The sequence below is a fragment of the Pan paniscus genome, chromosome 6 (assembly GCF_029289425.2).
Source record: "Pan paniscus chromosome 6, NHGRI_mPanPan1-v2.0_pri, whole genome shotgun sequence".
NCBI classification, from domain to species: domain Eukaryota; kingdom Metazoa; phylum Chordata; class Mammalia; order Primates; family Hominidae; genus Pan; species Pan paniscus.
Window position 1 is genome coordinate 34,285,607 of NC_073255.2, and position 26,703 is coordinate 34,312,309.

At 42.9% G+C, this 26,703-nt stretch overlaps 1 protein-coding gene across 2 annotated transcripts in view; it reads left to right on the plus strand.

Moving 5' to 3' along the window:
• Positions 1-26,703, plus strand: part of CHN2 (chimerin 2) — a 145,718-nt gene that overhangs the window by 85,467 nt on the left and 33,548 nt on the right. For both annotated transcript variants that reach the window (XM_057302837.2, XM_034963851.3), the window contains exon 5: positions 26,617-26,694. In XM_057302837.2, the coding sequence (XP_057158820.1) occupies positions 26,617-26,694 (78 nt within the window). The remainder of the gene's footprint in view (positions 1-26,616; positions 26,695-26,703) is intronic.

A 26,703-nucleotide genomic window follows, 5' to 3' on the forward strand; every position in this document is an offset into this window, starting at 1 on the left:
AACATCTGGGCTCATTTTCAGACAATCCTGCTTGTACCAAAGAAGCATCATTAAATTCTGGAAGCAGGGACCACTCATACTACCCCCAACATTGAAACCTAACTAGGTCATGCCAGGGTTTATTAGTGGGTGGTTTGGATTTGAGAGAGAGATCAAGGCCTACCCAGGCTAAATCTAAATCCATCCACTAATGAGCTATAATAAGAGGATTCCATTTTAAAAGATTCACTCGGGTCCTTTGGACTAAAACGCTGTCACAGTTGATTCCTCTAGCCAGCTTTGTACCTGCTTTTCTGCGATTGATGTGGAAACCTTGTGCATCCTAAAATGCTGCCCTTACTCATCCTTTCATCCTGACTTGTAGTCTCCCACCTTCCGTCACGGCCCGAAATCTCCACCTCATATAAATGCCCCAGTGGGTGCCAACTCTAGTGGTGGAGACAGGGTAGGTGGACTCCACAGCAGTAGACAAATCATAATTGCATAATGTAAATTTTGCACAAAATGCTCTGAGAGCTTAATGGTGCCACAACCAATTTTATTAGGACACTTCAAAATGAAGATGACATTTGAACTGGATCGTAAAGGATAAGTAGAATATTTTAGGGCAAAGAAAGGGGAGAAGGGCATGCTAGGTAGAGAACACAGGGGAGCAGAGATATGGGACTTCAGCTGAGACAATATGTGTGAAGTGTTTAGAGCAGTGTGTGGCACATACTAGGTGCTCAATAAATGTTAGTAGTGCTAGTCATTATTGCTGTTACATATTCAGGGAATTTCAAATACCCAGTATGGCTACAATACCAGGAGGGAAGTTCTGGAAATAAAACTGGAGATGGAGTTTGAGACTTTTTGTATGTGAAGGGCCCTGAATAGTATGTTAAAAGAGTTAGGTTTTGTATTTGCATCTCATTTTAGCCAACTAATCCACAATCATGAGTGTCCCAGTGAGGATGGGCCAGGTTAGGCTGCAGTCACAACCCCCAGATGTCAGTGGCAAAGCATCAAACATTTATTTCTTACCCATGTGACATGCCCAGTGCAGGATGACTGTGATCTTTGCCTAGTGCCCTCCTCTTTCTGTGACCCTGCTGCTTCTGCCCAAAAATGACACCTATCACTATTTCCATTTCATTGGCCAAAAAAAGCCACGTGGCCATCCTAACTTCAGATGGAACAAGGAAGTGCAGTCCTACCATGGCTACGTGACTATGTGCATTTGTCAAAACTCACAGAAACACATGCTTAAAATGAGTGAATTTTACTGTATCTAAAGTATGTGTCAACAGTTCTGACTTTTTAAAAAACACCTTAGTGCATTTTTAAACTAGACTGCTTTTAAAAATTATTAAAATTATATTGTAAACAACCCCTTAAAATATGATTTGATTTCTAAAAATCAATTTTATGGATCCTTTTAGAGGCATCATAACCTGTGGTGTGCTGCTAATGCTGCTGACATTCAACAGCCAGCAATGTCTTCCCTTCAGGGCAGGGGTAGGCAGGTGAGCAATCCTGTTCTCCCACCACGGCTGATTCCAGGCTACGGATGTAATGTTACTGAATTAGCTGAGAAGAAATGCACACATTTTGAGCCAATTCCAGCACACCACTAAAAATGTACTATGGGTTGACAGTATAATAAGCAGCAAGGTAATGACTGTCCTCATGGTGTTCCAAGATTGCCTTGTACAATTCCCTAGTTTGCTGGTGATGCAGGATTAGTAATCATAATAAGAGTGTCAATCAGATGCTACAGCTTTGAAAAATAATCCAATAGAATGATACATTTAAAGCTAGATGAGGCCTGAGAGATCATCTAGTCGCGGCACAGTTGAGGACACCCTGAAAGGTAACAGATGTACCCAGAGTCACCCAGCTGCCACCCAGGTGGCAGAACTGGAACCAGAACCCCGGTTTCCTGACTTCCTATTTAGTGTCTTTGTGTGGCTTTCCCCACCACTGCAGGAACTGTGGGATTCCAGTTTTTGAATGGGTACCATTGTTCCTAGCCCGTTTTCAGATATCCATCTTACAAGTATTATTTTTAAAAGGTCAAAACATTCAGCTAAGCCATGCCTGTGGTGAACAAGTGGCAGGCACCAGAGGTTGGGGAGGGGTGTCCCCAACATTTGATAGCTATTGGATTCAAACAATGCATTTCTCCCTGGAGAGAACAGGATAACCTGACACCTTGTCTGAGGATCGTGGTTTACCCCCAGCCCACGTGGGAACCTGTTTTCATGGGCTCCTCTGGCCGTGTGGTGGCCCAGCCTTTGGCAGCCCCACTCCTCAGCTCACCCCGCATTAAGAACAACAACAGCAGCCATGTGCTCAGAGCAAGACCACTAAGCATTTTCCAATCTCAACTAAACTTTGGAGTAGCCAAGAAGAGTCCTTGGGGGAATGAGTTCACTCTGCAGGTCTGAGGGTGGAGTCAAAACCAATAATAATAATAATAACTCTATCATAATATTGACTGTTTGGGGGCCAAGCCAGACTTGTCCCTAAATATGTTTCAGACTTCTTTCTCAGTCTGACAAATGCTTGCCCTTCCTTCAAGGCTCATCTCAATGCCACTTCTTTGAAGATGTTTCTGACCTTGACCTTGGAGTACCTCCCATCTGCTCCTCTGAACGTATTGCTTCTTTTACCCTGCCCCTGGAACACTTTGAACCTGCCTTTACTACAGCCTGTTTCACAGAGGGTTTTGTGATTATTTGTTCAGATGTCTATCTCCTCAACTAGACCAAATGTTTGCTTCTTGAAGTGAGGTTTGCTCTGTGTGTTAGACGTCATTAGCTGCCTTCATGTGGCCTGGCCCAGCCCATGGTGAAGAAAGAGAGAGGGGGGAGAGAAGAAGCAAATTCTCTGGGAAAGTGAAGTTCCCCTGTGCCCATTCATGCTCCATAAATGACTGTATGAGCTCCAGGGTTTAAGTCTCAAGCTCACAGTGCATGAATGTCCCCAAGGCATACTCGTTCAAAATGCAGATTCCTGCCCCTGCCACCACCCCCCTGCAACACCCCTCTTCTCACCATTCTGATGTGTAGATCTGAGGTGGGGCCCAGAAGTCTGTGTTTTCGCCGGCACTCCAGGTAATATTCTGATACAGGTGATCTGAGGACACTTTTGAGAAGCACTGGTCTCCAACTAGGACGGTTCCAGGAATGCAGGCATTTAGGGCACAGGGAGCGCGCAGACTCAGGCCCTGGTGGCTGCCTCCTGGGCTGGGGAGGGCACGCTGCAGCCTGCACTTTGTCTCCAGAAAGCACTAGGAGCTGGAAGATCCTGGGGATATTGCCCTTCATCTTCCCCATCTGCAGCCCAGAATCCTTTTCAGCTCACTCAGGCCGTAGTCACACAGAGGCACACTGGTATGCCTCTTTTTCCAGAATATTCTGGACAAATATTCAGCTTATTAAGGATGCACCTCCTGAATATTTTTAATGCTAGTCATTCTGAGCTGTGGAATAGACACGCAGGGAGCTAGCACGGGCGATGGCCTGCAGCTTGGGAACGTGAGGCCCCCGACAAAGTGACCACAACCAGTGCCACCATCAGAGCAGGTCCTGGATGACCTCAGGCTTCCTTCAGGCTGTACCTCCTCTGCTGGCCTCAGCAGTGACAGCACCATGTCCTTTAGTCAAGCCACACACATCCTTGAAGCTGCCACATTCTCTGCACAGAGAGTCACGTCTGTGCTCCCGCTGAGTGATAATAGGGTCGTGACCTCCTTGGAAAGGGAGACGATGTTCCTTGCATTGTCATCAGCCCCTGGGCCGTCTCAGAGCTCCCCGTGCCTCTGCAAGCCCCATTTGATGAATCTGAGAACGAGATTCTGGAAACGGTCTGAGTGCTGAGCAGTACCTGTCGCACTCACTCACATAACAAAGTATGTTTGTTTCCCAGAAGACAGTCATTGTATATTCCTACTCATTAAGTTACTATAATTATACCCACATGGGGTATAATTGATTTTAATTTCACTCTGAGGTTGCTCCAGGTTTCAACGGCAAGTCTCTGGCCTTGGAGAACTCTCTCCCTTTATTTAGCATTTAAATGAGTATCAGGAGGGAAACGCAAGAAGTAATTATGAGGAGAAACCGAGTGTTGAAAGGGGCAGCTTTGAAGTGCTTAAACGTCCTGACATGGCAGTGCGCGCTTCCATTTCAGTGCATGGGAAGTCAGCTGGATCACTGGGGAACAAGATGCCCTGACGTTGATGAATTGTGCAGCTGTACTGGGGACCAAATCTCTCAGCGCTGGAGTGATTTTAATGCCATGCTTACCCATGACTCAGTGGCCTCTGTTTATGAATTAGCACATATTTTTAATTTCTTACATGTTACTGTCTCTGAAATTTACAAATAAATCATAGTAATACTACAGTTTCAATTCCCGTTTTTAAAAACAGCTTTCATGCATTATAGTCATAAACCCTTGTTAACTTTTTAACTCCATGCCCCTGTTATTGTATGTCACAAAAGACAGTGTTATAGTTTTTCATTCCTGCTTAATTTAAAACTTTCCCAATGGAATGCAGATACAGTGAGCTGTTTTCATAGGTGTGGTTAGGGAGATATGTTGTATAATTGAAGCCTAGGTCCCTATTTTCAGATGGGACAGATTCTAAAACTAGTGGGATATGCTGACTCTATTTGAATCTCTAAACTATGAGACAGGTTACACAACTAGATCATTGGTTTCCTAAGGGAATGAGACAGTAGCTGTTTGTATAAGGAGCATAGCTGTGCACACATACACACACCCCCCCCCCCCATGCATCACAAATAGATGTAGAATTCTAATGTTAGCTGCCCTACCTCTGTTCTCCAATATTATATAATTATCTGTTTATGTGTCTCACCCCTGCCCCCAACTTTTTACTTCTCAAGGGCAAATGTATTCCTGGTGCCTGGAGTTAATGTGTGTGGAACATTTGAAGATGGAAAGTGGTCCTAGCTAAGTCCTCACTTTAGAAGTGAGGAAAGTGAGGGCCCAAATATATCAGATTACTTGGCCAAGGTTGCAGCAGTCAAGACACCAAGTGTGTATGTAATAAGCATATGACTGTTCAATCAAACTAAAGTATTATCCAAACATCCTCTATCAAGCGTCTTAGTTTCCCACATTCTCTTGGCTATGTAAAAGCGTGCTTTAGTAGAGCAGACCCACCAAAGAAGATACCACATTTGGCTTTGGCCTTTCCCTTTACCTATCTCATCTGCAAAGTCCTTTCTGTAATGATCCCATGGTGTGATGGAATATCAGAATTCAGGAGCGGACAGATGCAATATCCAGAAGATGAAATTCAACCAGTTAAGAACTCTGTTGCCTTGAATTTGACAGTGATCCTTTCACAAAGAAGTTTCCCTGGTTTTGAATTAAGTTACACTAAACTAGCAGGGACCAGTTCCTGGTTCCCTTTTATGTAGTTTCAGATTTTCTCAGGAATCCTTTGGTATTCTGTCCTATGCAGTACACCTCGCCAGGAACGCGGTGGGTCAGGGGTCAGATTCTCCCGCTCGGAAGGCTGTGAAAGGCTCAAGTTCACACGGTTTAACTTTTTAAAATTCTCATGTGTCTTTCCAAAGACTTGTAGGATTTTGGAAAAACTGTCATGTTTCTTCCCTCCTGTGTTTTCATCCTTACTTCTTTCTCCTTTGCCACTAATTCTCTTTCTCTCACCATTCCTCCCTGTCCTTTGTTTTCCCCATGTCATTTGGAATTTTCCTTTTACTGTTGAAAGGTGGATGCAGCCCTGGAGGAATCAGGGTAAGGTCATGCCGGCTGGGCCTTCTCCCTAGTTCGGATGAGACTTTCCGAGCTCGCCTCCCCTGCAGGTTGTTCATGAGATAAAACCTCCGTGGGTCAGGTGGAGAGCCCACAGTTGCCTCAAGATGCAATACAACATCTGTTTCATTGTCCAGGGTGGGGAAGGAACAGATAATTCTCTTTTGAGGTCAAGCAGCAATTCCAGGAGCTGACCCAGCCTCACAGAGCAGCCCATAGCAGCAGGCGGGGGCCTCTGTTACGACAGTCACCTTCACTGCAGGCCAGGTGTGACATCAGCCTGCACCCTAGCAGGGCTCCTTGTCTCCCCCTCTCCTCCCTGCATGGCAGGCTCAGGTATCTAAGAAAGCAAGAACATGACTCCAGCAAACCCACAAGTGGTAGAAGAAGCCCGGAAAGCTTGTCTATCGTTACCATTAGAAACCAGGCAACCACAACAAGAGGCAGAGACGAGGAAAGAGGAGCAGGACGGGGAGGAGGCATCAAGACAATAGAATACAATAGGCGTTCTCTGCCTCCCCCTCTGCCACTCAGGCAAGTCAGGCGTGGCTGCCCCTTTCCAAGGTGGCAGCCACAAACTCAGTTCTGATCCTTATGTTCTTCTAAAGCAAATTCCCCTTAGCATATGTACACTGAATCACCAGATTAAAATATTGCTACCTGGCTTTCACCCCCAGAGATTCTGATTTAATTGATCTGGGGTACCAAGTAGACTTCTGGATTTTTAAAGCCCCCTGAGCAATTCTAATGTGGAATAAAATTAGGGAACCACTGCATTACTGGCCAGATAATTCCTAGGGCCCATGCCCCACCCACCCTCAAATAGAGCTTGCCACAGGCTCCACTTTCAGAGGGCAAGGGCAAACCCATCACCCTTTTGTAACAGTAGAAATTTGGGGGCAAATTCAGACCCATCCAACATTTATTGAGCACCTACTACTTGCCATGCCCTGGATTCGTGCCTCCCTATGTATTATCTGGCTTAGCCAGCAGGGAGCTTCTAAGAGGGTACCCTTCTAAAGGCAAAGTGCTGTCTTGAGGTGTAAATACAAACTGTCTGGTCTTTATGTTCTGTGGCTTTCTAATTCATAGATGTTCCTCGGACAAAGGATGTTTCACAGGTGCCAAGAGAGGATGGTTTTAAAAGGCCAGAGGTCATGAGGGAAGTGTTGGAAGAGGCAAAGATCTGAGGGGCTCTGATTTGGCTTCAGGACCTTTCATTAGAGCATCAGTAATTCTTAGAGTCCAGAATCTTTCCAGGTGTGGCTTCTTTGGACAGAGCCATCTCTTGGTATCGGAGGGAAGCAAATGGCTGCTAGTGGAGGGAACGGAGCCCTGTCCTTGGCTGCATAGGCACAGGGAAGCAGAACAGCGGATCGGGATTCTGGAAGCCTTGTTCTGAGGCAACTCCTTTGCTACCAATTTGTTTGGGGACTTTAGACAAACCACCCGCTTCTCTGGGCCTCAGTTTCCTCATCTGTAAGATGAGAGGATTGCTTAGATAGATGCTTAAAAGAAATAGTAATTGGTCTTGTCTCACGATGTTGTTCCACACCACAATAATGATTTTTTCTACTTTGTGCTGTGTAGAATAAATGGTTATCATCAATTCTGTTCTCATGTAGGGTAACTGAAGCCATTCTCCTCCGTCTGTATTCCTGGCCAAAGTAATAAATGGCAGGGAAACCACAAGTTTTGAGCAACCAATCAAGTATATATTTCTCAAGGACATGCCCTTAGTTTATTCATTTCTCTATTCTTTTAGAAACATGTAATGTATGCTACACAGCCAGGCAGTGTGCTAAAGACAGAATACAGTGATTAGCAAGACAGACACCACCATGTAGAACTTAGGGTGAACAGAGCCAAAAGAAAGAGTGGGAGACCCAGGGGAGGATGGAGGGGTGACTAGGAGTTAACCAGATGAACAAAGAAGGGTGATATCAGATGAGATGGACTGTATTCTAGGAAGGTCCAAGTTGTTAGAGTAATGGTCCCAACTTACTGGGATTTTATACACATACAAACTCAAAATTTAAGCTATATACTGAGCAGAAGACTTGTTTATTTTCAGGCAATAAATGTTTATATTCTCGGGATCTGGAGAATAGCCAAAGACTAAAAAATAGGCCTAGAGGAAGGGGCCTTCATGTTTCATGTGTGAAGCACAGTAATGATGAACAGCAAAGCTTTAGAGATGTCAGACTTCCTAGGCTGCCAACACTTCTTCTAGTCTATGAACTACCTTAAATGAGAACAGAGGTTAGGTATTATTTCACTCTGGATGCCCAGAGCCTAATACAGAACCTGACACGTAGGAATTGTCCACTTAATGTTGCTTGATTGTCTGACTGGTTTGTTGGTTAATTGGTTGATTCATTGGATGGATGGATGGATGGATGGATGGATGGATGGATGGATGGATGGATGGAAGAGAGAGGATGCAAAGTACCTACAGCAGTGTCTCATACATACATATAATAAATTGTAACTGTATATTTCTGTCATAAAAAATACTTTTTTTGTCATATACACTGAAACATTTGTGTCTATAAATTCCCATTCATTTAACCTATTTTAATATTGTACTTGGAACAGTGTTTTTCTCATAATAGAAAAAATATAGTCATTGTTTCACACGCATTTTGTTTGTGCAGGAAGCCAAAATACAAATGCATTCTGCGTAAAACTTAGTGTCATATATAACACTGCTGAGCATTAATTCTTTTTTAAAAACTTGATGAGTTCGCATAAACCTGAACAAACATATGTGCTTGGTCCTCAAGGACATTAGCTTTTTCACTTCAGGAGTGGAAAGGGCTGCTATAGACCATATCACCAAAACCTGCTTTGGACACCATTGCTGAATGACAAGCCGCCTCAAAGCTTAGTAGTATAAAATACCCATTGTCTTATGGTTGCATGTTCTGTTGGGTCAGAAATTAGAACAGAGTACAGCAGGGATGACTTGCTTCTGCTTCATCCTGTCTGAGGCTTCATCTGAGAAGACTCAAAGTCTTGAGGGGAACTCAACATCTGGGGGCTGGAATCATTGGGCATCTCCTTCATTCACACATTTGGCACCTGAGCTGGGAAGACTCTCACACACTGATGTTAGCTAGATTGTCAATCAGAGTGCCTGCATGAGGTCTCTCCATGTAGCTCATGCTTCCACCAAACATGGCAGCCTTGGGATAGTTGAACTTTTTACATAACAGCTCATGGCTCCAATGCAAAGATGCCAGTGGACAAGGAAGAAGCTTCATTGCCTTTTATGACCCAGCCTCAGGCATCACATAGCATTTCCTCCGTCATATTCTTTTTTTTTTAATTATTATACTTTAAGTTTTAGGGTATATGTGCACAACGTTCAGGTTTGTTACATATGTATACATGTGCCATGTTGGTGTGTTGCACCCAATAACTCATCATTTAGCATTAGGTATATCTCCTAATACCATCCCTCCCCCCTCCCCCCACCCCACATTAGTTGAAGTAAGTTACAAGTTTATCCAGGTTCCCAAGGAAGAGACCTACCTCCCCACTCCACCTTGAACAGAGGAATGTAAAAGAGTTTTACAGCTGTTTAGAAAACCCCACATCCCCAGTTTTTAGAAACTGAGCCCTAGAATTCCAACACGAGGAAATCTCACCTTATTTCATTGCCCTTTGAGCATCATTTTCATTAATACCTGTCATTTCTTTTTGTGAGGGAAGAACCAGGTCCCCAGCCTCCCAATACACCTAGAATGTGCTGGCAACATTGTGGCAAGAAGATGCTTCCTTCTTTTTCTGAATTTAATGCTTCTCTTGGATTATGCCAATTTTGAGAGGAACCCTTGGCTACCAGCTAAACCAGCGGCAGTGAACTTTCCTAATGGAGCAACAGAGCCCATGTAAGGAAACCAGGGCAAAGCAGTTGACCACAGCGTAACCACCTGCAACCACACAAGTATGCCCAAAGCAGTGATAGCCACCACGCTTCCACCCACCCCACAGACACTCTTTCTCCTTAGGGTCTTGGCTTTTGTGCTTTTACCAGAGCGCAACAGTTTTCTGGAAGTGCTCAGGGCTATGGGTAAAAGGGCAGTTTCCTGTGGACTCAGATTGTTTAAGATGTCATTTGGGGGTAAAGGACTGTTTAAAGAGATGGTTTCTTATCCATCAGATGGCTTTAGAAAATAAGGTGGGTGGATATTAACACTTTGGGTGAGGGCCTGGAAATCTTGGGACTTTAGACTCACTGGCACCAGGGAGTTAAACAGGTCACAATGTGGAATGCTGGGATTCAGATGACACCCTGGGCTCTGACTAGCAAGACATCGTAGCAGCTCTGAGGGGCCCACGAGAACCAGAGATGTGTCCAAGCTCTGCTGGTGTATAGATGTGGAACTGAGTGCCCAGCAGTGGTGCCTCCTGCCCTGCCTGCCTGCCTGGCACCAACATGGCTGAATTGTACCTTATGCCATCGGGTGTGGCCAGTAATCCTGTGCTTACTTTGACTGGCATTGCCCCCTCCACTGGCCCTGAATGACTCACCTCATAGAAGAAAAAGGATACATAACAACCTTTTCCACTCCCCACAGTGTCACCCAGGACTTGTTGACAGGAGCAACACCAGTCTTCTTATGTGTGCATTGTTCAGGGTACGGCAGGATGGCTAGCTAAGCTTATTTAAAGCATAGTTACGATTAATCATAATCATAGCTGACCTTTATTGAGCCCTTATTTTGTCTTGGGCACTAGAAACTATGTGTATTGCCTGTTTCAATCAACACGACAATCCTGAGGTATCAAGTATTAGTTTCCCGGACATTAGTACTGGTAGGTATTCATTGGCCTTGCAAATAGTTTGGAAAATGCTGGTTGTTCTAAAACAGTGACATGCCTGTAATCCTCCAAGAAAGTGATATATGTTGACTTTTTGAATTGTATTTAATCACCGAGCAACTAATATTTTAAGGAACATGAATTTGAAACCTGACTGGATGATACAGAAGTGGGTCTGCGTAAAGGTTGATAGGTGCAGCAAACCACCATGGCACACGTTTACCTATGTCACAAACCTGCACATTCTGCACATGTGTCCTGGAGCTTATTTAAAAACAGTGGATTTGCATAAAATATGCTTAGTGTCCTATGAGTAGTCTAAGAACCATTGGAACTAGGTGTAGTCTAAAGCATCAGGGTTGGATTTGGTGTGACTGCCTTTGAAAATGGCTACTCATGATACACCCAGGTTGGCCAGGTGACTCCTGAATGTAGCTGATGGTTTGTGCTTAGAAATGTGTCCTCTGCTTCATAACTCTCAAAGAAGCCTGCTGCATCACAGGAACAGGGAGCTCCATCTGCTTCCAGCACCCAGTTACATGTGCAAGGTGAGGAAGCTGAATGTGAAGGTTTTGAGCCCATGGAGACGTTCACAGGCTGCCCTGCTGTTGTTTCCCACATTCTCCAGGAGTATGGGAGGCTCTTTCCTGAGTGCAGTGCCAGATGGAGACCAGGATCAAAGCCGCCAGCCGTGTTTTCATCCCCAGAACCAATCTAAGCTACAACCTAATCCTTCATTCTGTTTGTTTTTATAAATTCACATCCTAAAACACATCCCCTTCTTGCCTTTTTTCCTTCTGATATCATCAGAATATTTCAGGACACAGCCTGCATTTACACATCTTTCATGCAACTTCATGTTTATTCTGCCAAGTGCCTCTGAAGAACTGCCATTTGTGATTAAAATCCTTCCAGCTTCATCTTAGCTTTCTAGTGATTCTGATCAAATTAAAATGATTTTATGTTTAGGAATTGTGGCAGGTCAGAGAGGGATTTCTTATTGTATTAAATGAAGGAAATGTAGTCTTAGCTAAACTCAAATGTCAACACCTTCTTAAGATTATGCTTTACTTTGAAAACATCATCTGCATAATCATGAAAGTTTATTCATTAAATTACACATGCACACACCTATATAAAATGGTGCCAGCTGTAGATCTGAGCAATATCCAACTTACAACTTAAGTTGCACTTTTCATCCTCTGAGGAACCTGCTATTACAATACACATCTCACATTGAGGAAATGAGGCACAAAGAGGTTAAATAACTTGGCACAAGGTCACCCAGTTGTGAAGGGTGGAAGCAGGAATGTTAACCTGGACAGCTTAGCTCCAGAGTCTTCCTAACAAGAAATTCTTAGCAAACAAAAACTTGTCACCATTTTTAGAGTTAATTGCCATTTCTATGACCACAGGTTTAATAAGCACACTGCATTTCCAACTCAAATTGCACATGGCCAATTACAGTGCCGACTTCTTACACAACTCTTCGGGAGATGGCTGGAAACCTTCCATTATTGATAAAAAATTTTAAATGGAGCCATGTTATTATAAGACTGAAGTAAACAAAAATTAAACTAGAAAACCTTTGGGTTATGTAAAATGGAAGCTCCTCCATTCTAAACCATTATTGAAATATTACAGGCCGAGCGCAGTGGCTCACGCCTGTGATCCCAGCACTTTGGGAGGCTCAGGTGGGCAGATCACTTGAGGTCAAGAGTTCGAGACCAGCCTGGCCAACATGGTGAAACCCCGTCTCTATTAAAAATATGAAAATTAGCAAGGTGTTGGGGGTGCACCCGTATCCCAGCCACTCAGGAGGCTGAGGCACAAGAATCGCTTGAACCCAAGAGGCAGAGGTTGCAGTAAGCCAAGTTTGCGCCACTGCACTCCAGCCTGGGAGACAGAGTGAAATTGTCAAAATAAAGAGAGAAAGAGAGAGAGGAAGAGAGGAAGGAAGGAAGGAAGGAAGGAAGGAAGGAAGGAAGGAAGGAAGGAAGGAAGGAAGGAAAGAAGGAAAGAAAGATTGGTTACCAAAGCTAAAATTATCATAGCTATACTCTACATATTGAGACGTAATTTTCTGGGTCTAGATAAATTTATTTGGAGCGAATCTGTGTTATATGAACATGATAATATTCATTATTCTTTTATCCCCTGGCCTTTCAAATAATAATATATATGATTAGAGCAGCATGATACAGTATTTTTACTTTAAAACTTTTAGTTCTCTTGGCTAAAGATGAAAATTTCTTCAGGGATTTAACCTAAATCATGTTTGTATATGTCATAGTGATCTCTCTTGCATTTTGGAATGATTTTCATTTCTATCAATAGAGGCCCTAAAATGGCTTAGTTTAAGTCCCACAGAAAGTGAATCCTTCCTTAATACCTGCTAGATTAAGAATTTTCATTTCCAATAAAGTTACTTAACCACTTGTTTTGCACATCTGAGAGTTTCTGCAAATGTATCCCAGCTGTGAGATCTAGATCACAAAAGACTCTGATACTTTAGATCTATTCAGTTTCTAGTTTTGTTTGAAACTTGCCTAATTTTTTCCCTAAGGGAAACATTTTCTCCTAGTTCAAATACAAAACAAAACTGGGAAAAAATATTTTGTTTTTCTGTGGCAAAGTTTTTCTTGTTTTCTCATACCATTTATAAATGTAATATAATTAAAGAAGTTTTAAAAGATAAAAAAAGGTAGACATTGGTCTGTTTCTTTACAATGATTTTCTATGCACTGGGATTTTTTAAATATGCCTGTAAGCATAGTATAGTTATCATTTTGTATTCTACATTTTTTTCTGAAGCATATTAAAGCCATATTATTGTACACTCTTCACAAGCATCATTTTTATTGTTGCATGAGTGTCATATGTACGTAGCTATTTCCTAATGTTAGAGCGTGCACAATATATTCCATTTTTCACATTAGAAATCATGTTGCTATAAACCATCTCCTTAGGATAGATTCTTAGAAATTGAGTTACTGAATCTTAAAGGATATTAATATTTTGAAACTCTTTATCCACATGGCCAAATTACTTCCTAAGATGATTTTAACAGAGTACACTGTCTGGCAATTTCCTGCCTGTGTTTGATATGCGTGTTTGTGTGTAGCGGGTGGGGTAGGGCATGTTGTTTAACTTGTGCAATGTGGGAGAGCATGGATATGGATCAGATCTGTTGTTGCATAGGGGAAAGAGCTTGGTTCAAGCTAGTTCAAGGACCTGCCTTTTTGTCCTGACTCTACAACTAACTGGCTGTGAGAACCTGGGCAAATCAGCAGGAGGTTTGCAGACACACGCATTTATCCATAAACCTTTGCTAAGTGCTTTTTATGTTTCTTGGTACCAAAGAGATTAGAAAATGAAGTCCAGGGTTCTTAGGATATTACACTCTAGTGGGGGACAGATAAATGGAGGCAGAATCACATGAAGTTTAAGAGAATGAACTCTGGAAGTAGCTTGCTCTGGGTTCAATTCCTAGTTATTAGCTGTGCAAGCTTGCATAGTGAGAAGTCTCTTAAGCTCAGCTTCCTCATATCTGAAATGAGGGTAATAATACCAGTGGCATAGGATGGTTGTGCAGATAAATGAGAAAATGGTTAACCTGCCTGGCACAACGTGAGCTCAATAATTGTTAGGTTTTTTCTTTTTTTCTATTTTGTTGCTGATACGATTCTAATAAGATTTAGAAACTACCACTATGTTTTAAGTGGTAGGGAGCATGTGTGCTTCTTCTTCACAAAAGAATATCATGTCTTTGCAGCATGGGTCTTGGGTTCTGAGAATTGATAACATGTCGGGGAGTAGGAGGAGGTATAGGTCATTATAGGTCATATCTCGGGATTTTCAGCTCCAATGGGCCGCCATGACATCTTCACAGAAACCAAACGGACCCCCCCGACTACCCAAAATTTTGTTTGGTGTTGAGATTGATGATGCCATACTCCCGCCAAAAGGATGTACAAAGTTTTATTGTTCACATGATGTGACTTTCTGGGGGAAGCAGGACTGACCCCCAGGCAGGTCCATAAAATGGCTTGAGAGAGCTGGGACTGGCTCAGCGTTCTGTGGTGGTTAGGAGGCGGAGCTGGGTAAGTGTTCTCATGCCAGCAGGGGTTGCATGGTTTGAACTTCCACCAACACCAAGGGAGGGAGTGCACTGGCCTTGTTCTTGACTTGCAATCAGTAAGCAGTCAAACAATAAAAATGGAGTCAGACTCTTTATTATGTGGGGTGTGGTTTTATGATGGACAAGGGAAATCTCAGTAGCTTTCTTTTTTTCTTAAAAGGAGAAACAAGCCAACTCTGTGGATCCCACCTGTTCCTACTCTTTTTACTGCAGTGCTTGGCTCCCCGGTACTCCCAGCACTGGCTGTACAGTAGTCTCTGATCCAAGTGCTCTTCTCCCATTCTTAAAACGCGTGCAATCAGATTCCCCCGACTGCTGCTGGAAACTGCTCCTGTCAAGGTGATCACTTACTTTCATATTGCTAACCCCTGTGGTCCTTTCTCACTCCCCATCATACCTATCCTGTGAGCGTTAGCTTTCCTTGTCTTTCTTTGTGACTAGTTCTCAATTTTCTGACCCCTTAATGGTTGGAGTGTCCCAGAACCTAGTCCTGGGGTCTCTGCTCTCCTCTATCTGCACTAACTCTCTTCCTCTAAAATCCATCGACCCATAAGTAGATTTCTGGCATCTGTCTCTTCAGGAACCTCAGGCTTGTAAGTCCAACTGCCTCAATGTTCCTCTACCCAAAATGGAGCAGCTGGCCTTCTCTTTCACTCTTGCTCCTCCTGGAGTCTTCTTCATCTCATTTAATGGAAACTTCATCTGTCTAGCTGCTCATGCCCAAAACTGCACCATTACCTGGAATTCTTTCTTTCATGTGCACTTCACATCCAACCTGTCAGCTAATCCTGTAGACTTTACCTTGAAACAATATCCAGATTCTGGCCATTCCTTATCACCTCCACTGCTCCCACCCTCATCCAAGCCACTGTCTATCCTTTAGCTGAATGTCCGCCATAGCCTTTAGCTGATGTTCCTGCATGTACTTTAGCCCCCCTACAGTCATCAACACAGCAGGCAGAGCAATGCTTTTGTAAAGTCATTCAGATGATACCACAGCTCTGTTCAATACTCTGCAGTGGCTGCTCACATCACTCAAGAGTGAAAGTGGGAGTCCCATTCCTTCCCAGAAGGCCCTAGGTCCCTTACCTCACCTTCTAGCACCTACCACTCTAGCTGTTCCTGATCTTTGCTATTTCTGGAGCCTACCATGCTTGCTCCTATCTCATGGCCTTGCATGTGCTGTACCCTCTGCCTGGAATGTTCTTCCTCCAGATGTCAGCACGGCTCACCTATCACCTCCGGCCCATATTTGCCCAAATTTCCAAATGTCACCTTCTCATGAGACCTTTTCTGACCACCTTGATTTAAGTTGTAACCTCCTTCTCACTTCCTATCCTTGTTCTTGCTTTGTTTTTCTTCATGGTTCCCAACACTTTTTAAAAGAATATACAATGTACTTCTTAGTTTTGTTTGTTGTCTACTCTCTTAGAGTGGTTGTTCCCTGTTCTATCTCACTGGCCTAATACAGTGCCTGATAAATAATAGATGCTCAATAATTATTTGCTGAAATAAGGAAGGAAGAGAGAAAGGAAGGAAGCAAGGAAAGAAGGAAGGAAGGAGCTATGTTTGCAACATATCCAAGAATAATTGTATTGCATTAAAACAGAGCATAGGCCAAATTGCATGTGGTCATTTCAGACTGAACTGTCTTCCCCTGGAATATTTACACTTGTTCATTAGCATGACAGTCTCTTTTCCAGAGCAGGGACTGGCTTGAGAGGTGTCTGCATCAATCACACACACTCTGACATTCCATTTGGGAAGGGACAACACGGTCCTACGCTTGGTAGAACTAGTCTTCCCAAACACAAATACAAGGACCAATTGTAGATTTTGGAAATCCCAGCCACCACTCACACAGGAGACCAGAAATAAACTTAGATTATCTTTGGAATGTGTCAACATCCATGTTTCAGGACTACTGCATTCTTAAATATCCCCAAGAACTATATTGAGCAGTATCAGCTGCACAGCTGTGAGTGGCGCCAAGGACTATTTTGTTTGGGTGATTGTTCACTGTAAAAAGCACAGTAGGGATTGGAGATATTTTTATTTGTGAAATTTTGAAAACCTGTTTCATAGGTATCTTGGTTGTTTTTAACATGGGGCAGTTCACATGGAGAAAACAACCGGTTAATTTGATTTTTTTTTCTGTAGATAAAGGTGCACCTTACTCCAACTTCTGACCACAGAACCTGGTAAAGGAGTAGCTGGAGGCTATGTTTGGTACATTCTGTAGTGCTGCTTTGCAAATTGCCATAATTTGGACAAGAAAGTAGTGGACAAGAAAATGCAATTTGACAAATGTCTGGCCTTTCGCAGGGATTTCCCAGGCTCCCCTGAGTGAGCGGAGTTTGAGAAAGACACCCAACATCAATATTGCAGTTTGATGCCATAAGCTAGAAATTGAGTGTCTTGACTTTTGTAGGAAAACCCACATGTCAGTCATTTGGGGCACTTACTTCTTTGGCCAGAAGTGGGGAGTTGCATCATATATCAGCAAGGAAAATACAGAGAAAAGCAAATGAATATGGAATATGAGAAGAAAGTCATCTAGGGCAAGAAGGAAGACAGTAGCTGGGAACTTCATAATAGCTGCTTCTCCCTTAGGTTTTACACTATTTACTTGGATCTTAGTTTTACAAAAGTTTTAAGGAGTTTGATTTAACAAATGTTCCATTCTCTCAAGAATAACCCTACCATACTTTCTAAAGTTTAGCATTTGAGAAATTGGACTAAGACTTTTAAAGTTCGTATTTAAGGAAATGGATTACTCTGATGGTAAAACATGTTGTTGTTAATATTGACTCTCTCAAAAACTGCATACAAAACAAAACAAAAAAGCAAATAATAACAATGACGTGTTGAAATGCGCGAGATCCTTAATGCAACACAAAGTCTTCCTCTATGAGGTGGAGTATCTTTTATTTCTATATCTAAAAAGTCTGTGAGAAACATCAGAAATTAGCCACAATTTTTGACATCAGTCTCAGCAGAACAGCTGGTGGTATCATGTGGGAAGGACAGCAACTGTAGCATTGCACGATCAGCCAACCCAGGAAGCATCAGGTTATTTATTTGCTGCTAAACAAGGTACTTTGGTCCATTTCAGTGCACATACAGGCCTTTCAGGTTGGGTGAACGGTGACTGTTTTGAATGAGGCAAATTGTATTCTAGGAGGGGCAGTAAGACTGTTCCTTCAGCACTTTTGTGTGTCTCTCACATCGAGAGTCGCCATCTGTCCCTGGAGAATAATCGGCGTGGCAGCTGGGCATGGTGTGTCATCAGAGACAAGGAACCTTGTCTCAGATCAGAAGGCAGCAGGTTTGGAGGTCAGCAGCAGTTTTAGGACTGAGCCAGGTTAATCGTTGACACCTGATGCTTAAATGGCCTCACATAAAACCAGGACTATACAGCTTGAACTAGCCCAATTGCAGGAAAGACGGCAGGTCCCACCCTGATCTTTCTCATTTCTTTGGCGCCATGGCAATGTGTTTGCGTTTAGCTATATGTCTTTGTTGTCTTCCTCCTCTTTCAGGACTGAAAACCACAAACAAAGAATATAACAAACAGGGCAATTCTTAGGAAAGGCAAGGATGATTCATTTGGCAGTATGCGAGAGGGTTCAAAGTACATAGGATCAAGCAGGCTGGGTTGATAAAAGATAACCACCCCTTTGATTATCATTCGGCAATTGGAGCTTATTTCACTTAGCATTTCTAGTTTTTTCTCTTCCCAAAAGGAATAGAGAACCAGATCCACAATGCCATAGCAAAAAACCAGAGTGGACATCACCGCACCTCCTTATCCACCAGTCCCCTCAAAATCCCCATAGAAGCTTTTCAAAACAAAATACACACACACACACACACACACACACATTAGACACAGAAATAGGTAGTAGGTATACCCTTAGTATACCACCAACCAACATTAAAAGTATTTTAGTGTGACTCACAGAGCGTGAAAACAAAGGAAAGTGTAGATTTCCCACACCATCCAGGGCTGTATGAATGGCTGCAGCATTTTGCTGCGTGTTCCTGGATCTGGGCAGGATTTAACATTTTGTGGCTTTGGGGAAATAACGGGACACCCAGGGTCATCACCCAACACCAGTACCCCAGACATATGTTCAGGGAATGAGCCAATGGGCCAAGGGAAAAAAAAAGAGCATGCTAACTCTTCATAAAAGTCGAAATCATTTCTGATGGAAGGAAAGGAAGACAGAGAGCTGCTGAAAAATGGGCATGTTTTTTTTTTCCTGCAACAAAACTGTCCTGAATGTGAAGCCAATGTTGGCATCATGGTAGTCACCAGAGAAGAGTTAATAGAACTCTTCTTTTATAGGTAGGTTAAAAATAATTTTTCTGCTTTAGATGTTTGTAAAATTCCTCTAGGAACAGAGAGGAGGAATGAGTCTTTGTGTCAGTGGGCTGTGGGCAGCCAGCACCCCCAATCTGCCACACATGTGGTGCCAGGGATTTCCATGGAAAGAACCTCAGGAGACCTGATTCTGGGCCTGTTTCATAAGGCTAGCAGGCTAGTGAGGGCCCTAGGTCATAATTTTAAAATCATACTAATATACATCCAGGTGTGTGTATACATTCTCAGGGTAGCAGGAAGAAAGTGGTGGCAAGCGAGGCTGGAAAGGTGGCAGGGGCCAGACCCCACAAGCCCCTGCAGGGCATGGTATGGATTTTTGCCTTTGCCTTAAATCATCTTTGGAGGTTTTAAGTGGCATGATGGGAGGTGGGTGTGGGGTGAGCATGAGCAGAAACATGATCACATTTTGTGTTTGAAACAACGTTAATTCCTTTGGAGGGGATTTAGTCAATAGCACTGACTACGTTCATACTTTCATCTTTTCTGGCAATCCCCTTGAACTGAAGCACTTGAGATTAGTGTGGTCAGTCTCAATTCTAAGAGCACATTACAATCCCCTGGAGGATTTTTACAGCCCGGCCCCCATCTCCAGAAATTTGGATTTAATTGGGCAGAGGTAGAGCTTGAGCATGGGGTGTTTGTGTGTGTGTGTGTGTGTGTGTGTGTGTGTGTGTGTGTGTGTGTGTGTGTGTTTTCTAATTATCAGGCAAGGCTGCGACCCACAGGTTCAGTGGAAAGATAAAATTGGGGTCCTCAAAGTGTGGTCCCGAGACGAGCAACATCACCATCACCTGTGTACCGATCAGAAATGCAGATTCTCTGGCCTGATCTCATACTGACTGAACCAGAAACTCTGGGGCTCCATATGTTTTAACAAGCCCTCCGGGGGTTCTGATGCCTGCAGGTGTAAGGCAGGAGAAGCTGGAGTCTGGATCTGCTTCCAGATTTAGTTGTAGAATAGCTCTGTGATAAGAGGTAATTGTGGAACCTCTCTGGCCCTTGGTCTCTTCCCCTGTAAAAGGTGGAGGAGGGATTAGACAATCTCAATGGTTAAGAATTTATCATCCATGCACACTAAGTCTAATAAGAGTTTTATAATATACTTTTAAAATCATTTTTATATAATGGAATAAGAACATAGTCATTGTAGGAAACTCAAAAAAATATGCAAAGAATATAGAAGAAAATAAATGTCAATTAAAATTTTTCCACCCAGAAGTAACTGTTGCTTATCTTCAGCAGTTTGAGTGAATGTATTTTGAATATATTTTGGTGTGTTTTCTTCTGATATTTTCTGTGCATACCTACTTACAAATCTGGGAATTATACTATACATGGCTCAGGAGCCTACTTCTCACCTAACATTATACCAGAGGCAAATCTTCTCATCATTAAATGTTCTTTTAATTGTCTTTGTTAATGTCTACATAATACCCTATTACATTTTATGCCATAATTTATTTAACTTTTCCCCTATAGTGACTGTTTAGGCTTTTTCACATTTCTTGATATTGTTTTGATGAATATCTGTATCTCTATATCTATCCATCTCTCTAGATCTTAGTCTGAAGACCTTTTCAAGAGAATCCTAGAAATAGAATAATTGGATCAATGCACATGAACTTTTCTAGGCTTTTGATCCATCTCCAACTTTTTTTTTCCAGACACAGGCCAGTTCACACAAACACCAGTGGGATATTAAAGAACTCTCCTCACCACACCCTCATCATCATTCGTTATATTGATTTTCATTTCATGCACTGCCATGAAGCAGAGAAGGCTGCAACAGCAGGACAGTGTTTGGAATAGGAGTATAGCTTGGGCAGTCAATACCTAAGGAAGATTCAGACTCAATAAACAGAACTCTAGAGCTATCAGCAGCACAGACACTGTGGTTGGAATACAGGGAGACATACAGGACCAATGATGACATTTTCAGAGCCCTCCTTAAAATGTAGCACTGGAATTTACTTGAAGATTGTGGAAAGGTTGTGGATTGGTGGCAAATCACCTTCTCTAGAAATTGGTACTGATAAAACACAATGTTGTGCTCCCTAGAAGCTGAGAGGTGGTCCTGACTGAAGCCAGGTGGAGGAGGAGCCATTGCTTACATGAACCTCTAAGGTCCCTTCTGGGCTTATGATGCTAGGTTATTAGAGCCAGTGTAGTGAGAAGGGTATTCGTCTTTCTTCTACCATTCCTTTCCTGGGCACTTTGTATGTCCACAGACACCCAAAAGGGCTCCATTTTCCCAGGTCTTCCTGCCCATTGACCCACCCTTTCCTCCTTGTCTGTATCTGACAACCTCTCATTGCCTTCTCGTTACTTGATTCCTTCTTGGATCCAGGATCCTAATCGTAGAGAGAAAGAAGAACAGTGAGAGGGCTTAGAAAATAGAATCCCAACCTTTATTCATCAAAAAAAGAAGAAAAAAAGAAGTGGTGAGCTTATGTCACCATTTATTTGTAGCCCCACCTACTTCCAGAAGTATTTTAAGTAGTACCTGCTTTCACAGTGGGCTCAGGGAGAACTAAAGTCTCCTATTTAAAAACCACTTCAGGGAACACCAGACCTGCTAGTCGTTGACAGACTATAATGGGGAAGAGAGTAATTCAAGCATTCAACCACTGCATATTTTTTAATGTAAGTATTATGGGGATGAGAGACTGTTTAAACAATATTTAAAAGCATAGATTTAGTGTATACCCAAAAGAATTGAAAACAAGCGTTCAAACAAAACTTGTATGAGGATATTCTTAGTAGCATGGTTCACAATTAGCCAAAAGGTGAAAATAGTCTAAATGTCCATCAACTGATAAATGGAAATGAAGTGTGTTATATCAATACAATGGATTGTTATTCAGCAACAAAAAGGAATGAAGTACTGATACATGCCACAGCATAAATGCACCTTGAAACATGCTAAGTGAAATATCTAAAGAAAAAAGAAGCAGCCAGATATCAAAACACATATATTGTACGATTCCCTTTATACAAAATATCCAGAATAGGCAAATTCATAGAGACAGAAAGCAGATTGGTGTTTGCCAGAGGTTGGGAGGAGAAGAGAATGAGCAGTGGTACTGATGGGTACAGGGTTTCATTTTGGGGTGATGAAATGTTCTGGAACTAGGTAGTGGTGATTGTTGCAGAACATTGTAAATGCATTAAATGCCATTGGATTTTACATTTTTAAATGGTTAAAATGGTAAATTTTATGTTAAGTGTAGTAGAAGGAAAGACACTTGTTCTTCGGGGCTTTGAGGAAAGATAGGCTCAGTTAGTTGTGCCTATATTCTACCACTTACCAGCTATGTGGCCATGGGCAAGTCACTTAAACTCTCAGCTTCCATTTCCTCATCTGCAAAATAAGGGTAATTATAACAGTACCTACCTCGTAGGGTTTTAAATCTTAAATGAGTCAAAATATGCAAAGTGGGCCGGGTGCCATGGCTCACACTTGTAATCCTAGCACTTTGGGAGAACAAGGTGGGTGGATCACCTGAGGTCAGGAGTTTGAAACCAGCCTGGCCAACATGGTGAAACCCCATCTCTACTAAAAATACAAAAATTTGCCAGGCACAGTGGCACGTGCCTATAGTCCCAGGTACTTGGGAGTCTGATGCAAGAGAATCACTTGAACCCGGGAGGCAGAGGTTGCAGTGAGCCGAGATCGCGCCATTGCACTCCAGCCTGGATGACAGAGCGAGAGTCCGTCTCAAAAAAAAAAAAAAACCAATAAAAATTTTTTTTAAAAATACACATATATATGCAAAGCGCTGAGTATAATACTTGGCACATAGTAAGCATGATATAAATATTAATATTTGTGTTATTAATTTAGCCCAGTATTCTCAACTGGAGACAGCGTTGCTTCCCAGGGAATATTTGGCCATGTCTGGAGACATTTTTTATTACATACTTAGGGGGAGGGGCTCTACTGGCATCTAGTGAATACAGGCAAAGAATGCCACTGAACATCCTGCAACGTACAGGACAGCCTCCCACAACAAAAGATTATCTGGCCCAAAAGACCATTCGTTCCAGTGAGAATCCCTGGTTCAAACAGAGCGTGTAGGGAAATGTGCTTCATCTCATGAATGTATGTATTAAAATAGGTCAGGTAGAAATTTTCATTAGAAGAAGACGGTCAGCAAATGTATTAAATGTCCCTTGTGTATAGAGAACACTATATTAGACATTACGGAGCATATAAAAGAAGGCAAGGAGCTGTCCTTGAGGAGCTGAGATAAAAAAGAGCTCTGTGTGATGGGGTTATTTCAGAGAGAAGTTTTTGCCAAGAGATTACTGTAATCAGTTTTCCCTTAATAAGAGGGTGATCTGAGGTCACCCACACTGCTTACAGTAATGCTCGCTCAAAGGCTAACACTTCTAGTCCCCTGTAAAGAAGCATCCTAAGGGAATAGTGTTGGTTCCTTCACTTGTCTGAATGTGTCTTGTGTTTGGGTAAATTCTATTGAATCAATAGCTGAAAAAGAAATCACTGTCACAAATGGAAATAAAAATTACTTGTTATACATACAAGCACAGACATGAAAAAATATGAAATCTCATTGTATTCAACCATCCATAGACCAAAAGGAGGAGATTCTTTTGGCCACTTTCCAGGTAAATAGTTATTTGATCAGATTCTAAAAATGGTATATTCATGTCATTAGTCCAGTCCACATCACAGAATTTGCCCTTACACAAATGGCTCACCATCAAAAGGTCTCTCTCGCTTTGCTAGCAGTGAAGGTTGAGAAAGGACCCTTTTTGCTTCTCTCCATCTTTTTACCTGTAGACTAAGGATGGGAAGCCCTGCAAAGGTATGCCAAGCCTTCACTTAACGCCTGCCGTAACAGTTGTCCCTCAGAATTGGACAGTGGGAAGAAGGGCCAAGGAGCTTGGTGAAGCCCATTAAGAGGGTAGACCCCTGGAGGGAACCTTGTCTTTGGAAGCTGAGGCAGTGGATGGGTGGTCACAGGAGGGACTGGAGACCCCACACCATGCAGTCCTCTTTGCACACCTTTTTCCACAATCCTGGCTTCCTATATGTACATGTGCTTTCTAGCAACTTATATTTATTCAGTGTCTACTGTGGCAGGGACTCTTATTAGACACTTTTGTAGGGGGAAACAAAAGCGAACTAAGCATAGAGCATGTCACAGTGAGTTCTCAGTGTGGCAGGGATAAGAGCTGTTATAGTCACTATAATACAAGACAGAAAGTGACAAGTGCAATCAGAAAAATGTGGATAAAACACTATGGGATTTCAGAGGACACAGTTGGCCTTCAGTGGGGAGTCTGGGGAAGTCCTTTTGGAAAGGGTAGCATTAGAATTAGAATGTAAATGTTGGTGAAAATGTAGATATGTTGAAAGGATGCTAGAATATTCTAAAGAACAGAGCAAGCTACCAAGGTTAGCAGTTAAGTATGTCACAGAAGAGATGTTGTAGGATTTGTGGAGGGGAGTGTAGGGAAATAGGATGAGCTGGGTACATTAGGATCAGCTCATGAAAAACCAGCAATGCCAGGACACAGTTAAGCTATGGAGAAGCATGGGTGGATTAGGAAGATTGTTGTAGAGCGATGTGTAAGGTGAACTGGAGAGATAACAAGGGTCTGAGTTATGTGGGGAAAGAAAGGCAGGGAGAGGCCAGACTCAACCAGTATCTGAGATAAAGCATTTGTCAGGACTGATGGCAGGATGAGGCAGCACATGGGTGTACCGAGGCAGCAGGACACAGTGTTGAGGAGCCTGGGCGCTGGACACAGGTGCTTTGTGTTCTAGCCCTGGTTCTGCCACTTAAACTAGGCTGCATGTCCTTGGGCAAATTGCTTTACCTCTCAGTGCCTTGATCTCTTCATCCAAAAGAATTGGGAATAAAAATCTTGCTCCTCACACCCATATGCTGCGGATTAAATGAGTTAAGTGCCTTTGACACATTCTAACGTCCTCTGTCACAGCGTAAATTATTGTGCTCAATAGCTTAACGTAAAAATTGGGTGTTATTATTGAAGGTAATGAGAGGATGAAATGGGAGGATGAACTTTTGAACCAAGTTAAAATCATGGTGTTTACCAGGAATAAAGAATTACACATGGGAAGGAGTGATCTTTGGTTACTCTTCACAAGGCTGCTTGGAGGGACTGCAGCATGGGGCCCTTGTTTGAGTAGAGGACAGGACTGCCCATCTACATAAAGGCCCAGTTATCTAGATCTTGTTTTCTGGTTCCTAAAGCATTAATTTTACTCTCTGGCATTAGCTGCATTAATCTTCACCAATGAGTCAGGAGTACTCCCAAGACATCAGGATTTCCCTACTTCTTTTCATGGGGAGACCTAGGATCAAAGAATTAGGGTCATGGGAGACCATCAAACAGATGATGCTTTTAAGAGGAAGGAGGCCATTTTCATAGGCTTGGGCACTAACAGAATAAACATTGAAGATGTTTTATTTAAAAGAAAAGCAACTATGATGTTTTGATTTTAGGTAAGGAATATTGTCTTGTCTGTGTGGGTTTGAGCAGAGTTTGTTCGTGCAGGAAGGACAGGAGAGCCCGGGGAGTGTCCTGAGGCAAGACATCCTGCCTCTTATTCTGCAACTTTGCAGAACTCAGAGTGGAAAAGCTTTGCTCTCCTCTGATATCCCATTTGGTGCTCAGACTGTTCCAATGTAATGCATGCATAAGAATAAAAATTAAGCTTTCAAGTGCTAAGGCAGATTTTTAATAAAGAGACATAGGCTTTACCCCTATAAGATTAAACAGTCATCAGGGTTTAAAGGTTTAATCTGTTGGAGTTAGCCCAGGATGGGGTTCAGAGCCCCAGATTAATTGGATGCAGCCTCAGACTTTGAACATCAGAGCTGGCTGGGGGGTGTGTGCGCTGGTGTGTTTGAGTGTGAAATGTGCTAATAAGGAGGAGAGACCTCTCCTTTGCAATGTGCTGCGGCAGGAGAAAGCAAGCTGCCGGCCCCTGCCTCCCTGAATCCTCAGTGGCTGACTGGATACCGCTTCTGGGGGTTGCTGTGCACATGAATGTTTGCTATTGTTCCAGGCACACGTCGGCCTTAAGAAATAGCACAAAACAGGCCCATCCTTATTCAGAAGCCAGGCCCCCTCCATCACTCAAACTGGGCCTTTCAGGTCACATGCCGGAGGCTGCTGCAGACAGGACCCAGCTGCCTCAAATCTGCCGCCTAACATTAGCTGCGGTTCGAAAATCCTGACAGCACAGGGCTTCCTGGGCTCTGCAGAGCAAACTAGAAAGAGCTGGGATCCAGGCACTATGTTCTCTGAAGAACTGTGGCTGGAAAATGAGAAAAAGTGTGCTGTGGTTCGGAAGTCTAAGCAGGGCAGGAAACGCCAAGAACTGCTGGCCATAGCCTTGGGGGTGAAGGTGGGTGTCAAAGGCGGCTTTCTTTGGCCCCCTCTCAAACTCTTTGCCTGTTCACAGATCTCCTCCCTGGTTCGAAGGGCTGCCCTCACACACAACGACAACCACTTCAATTATGAGAAGACACACAACTTTAAGGTAAGCAAG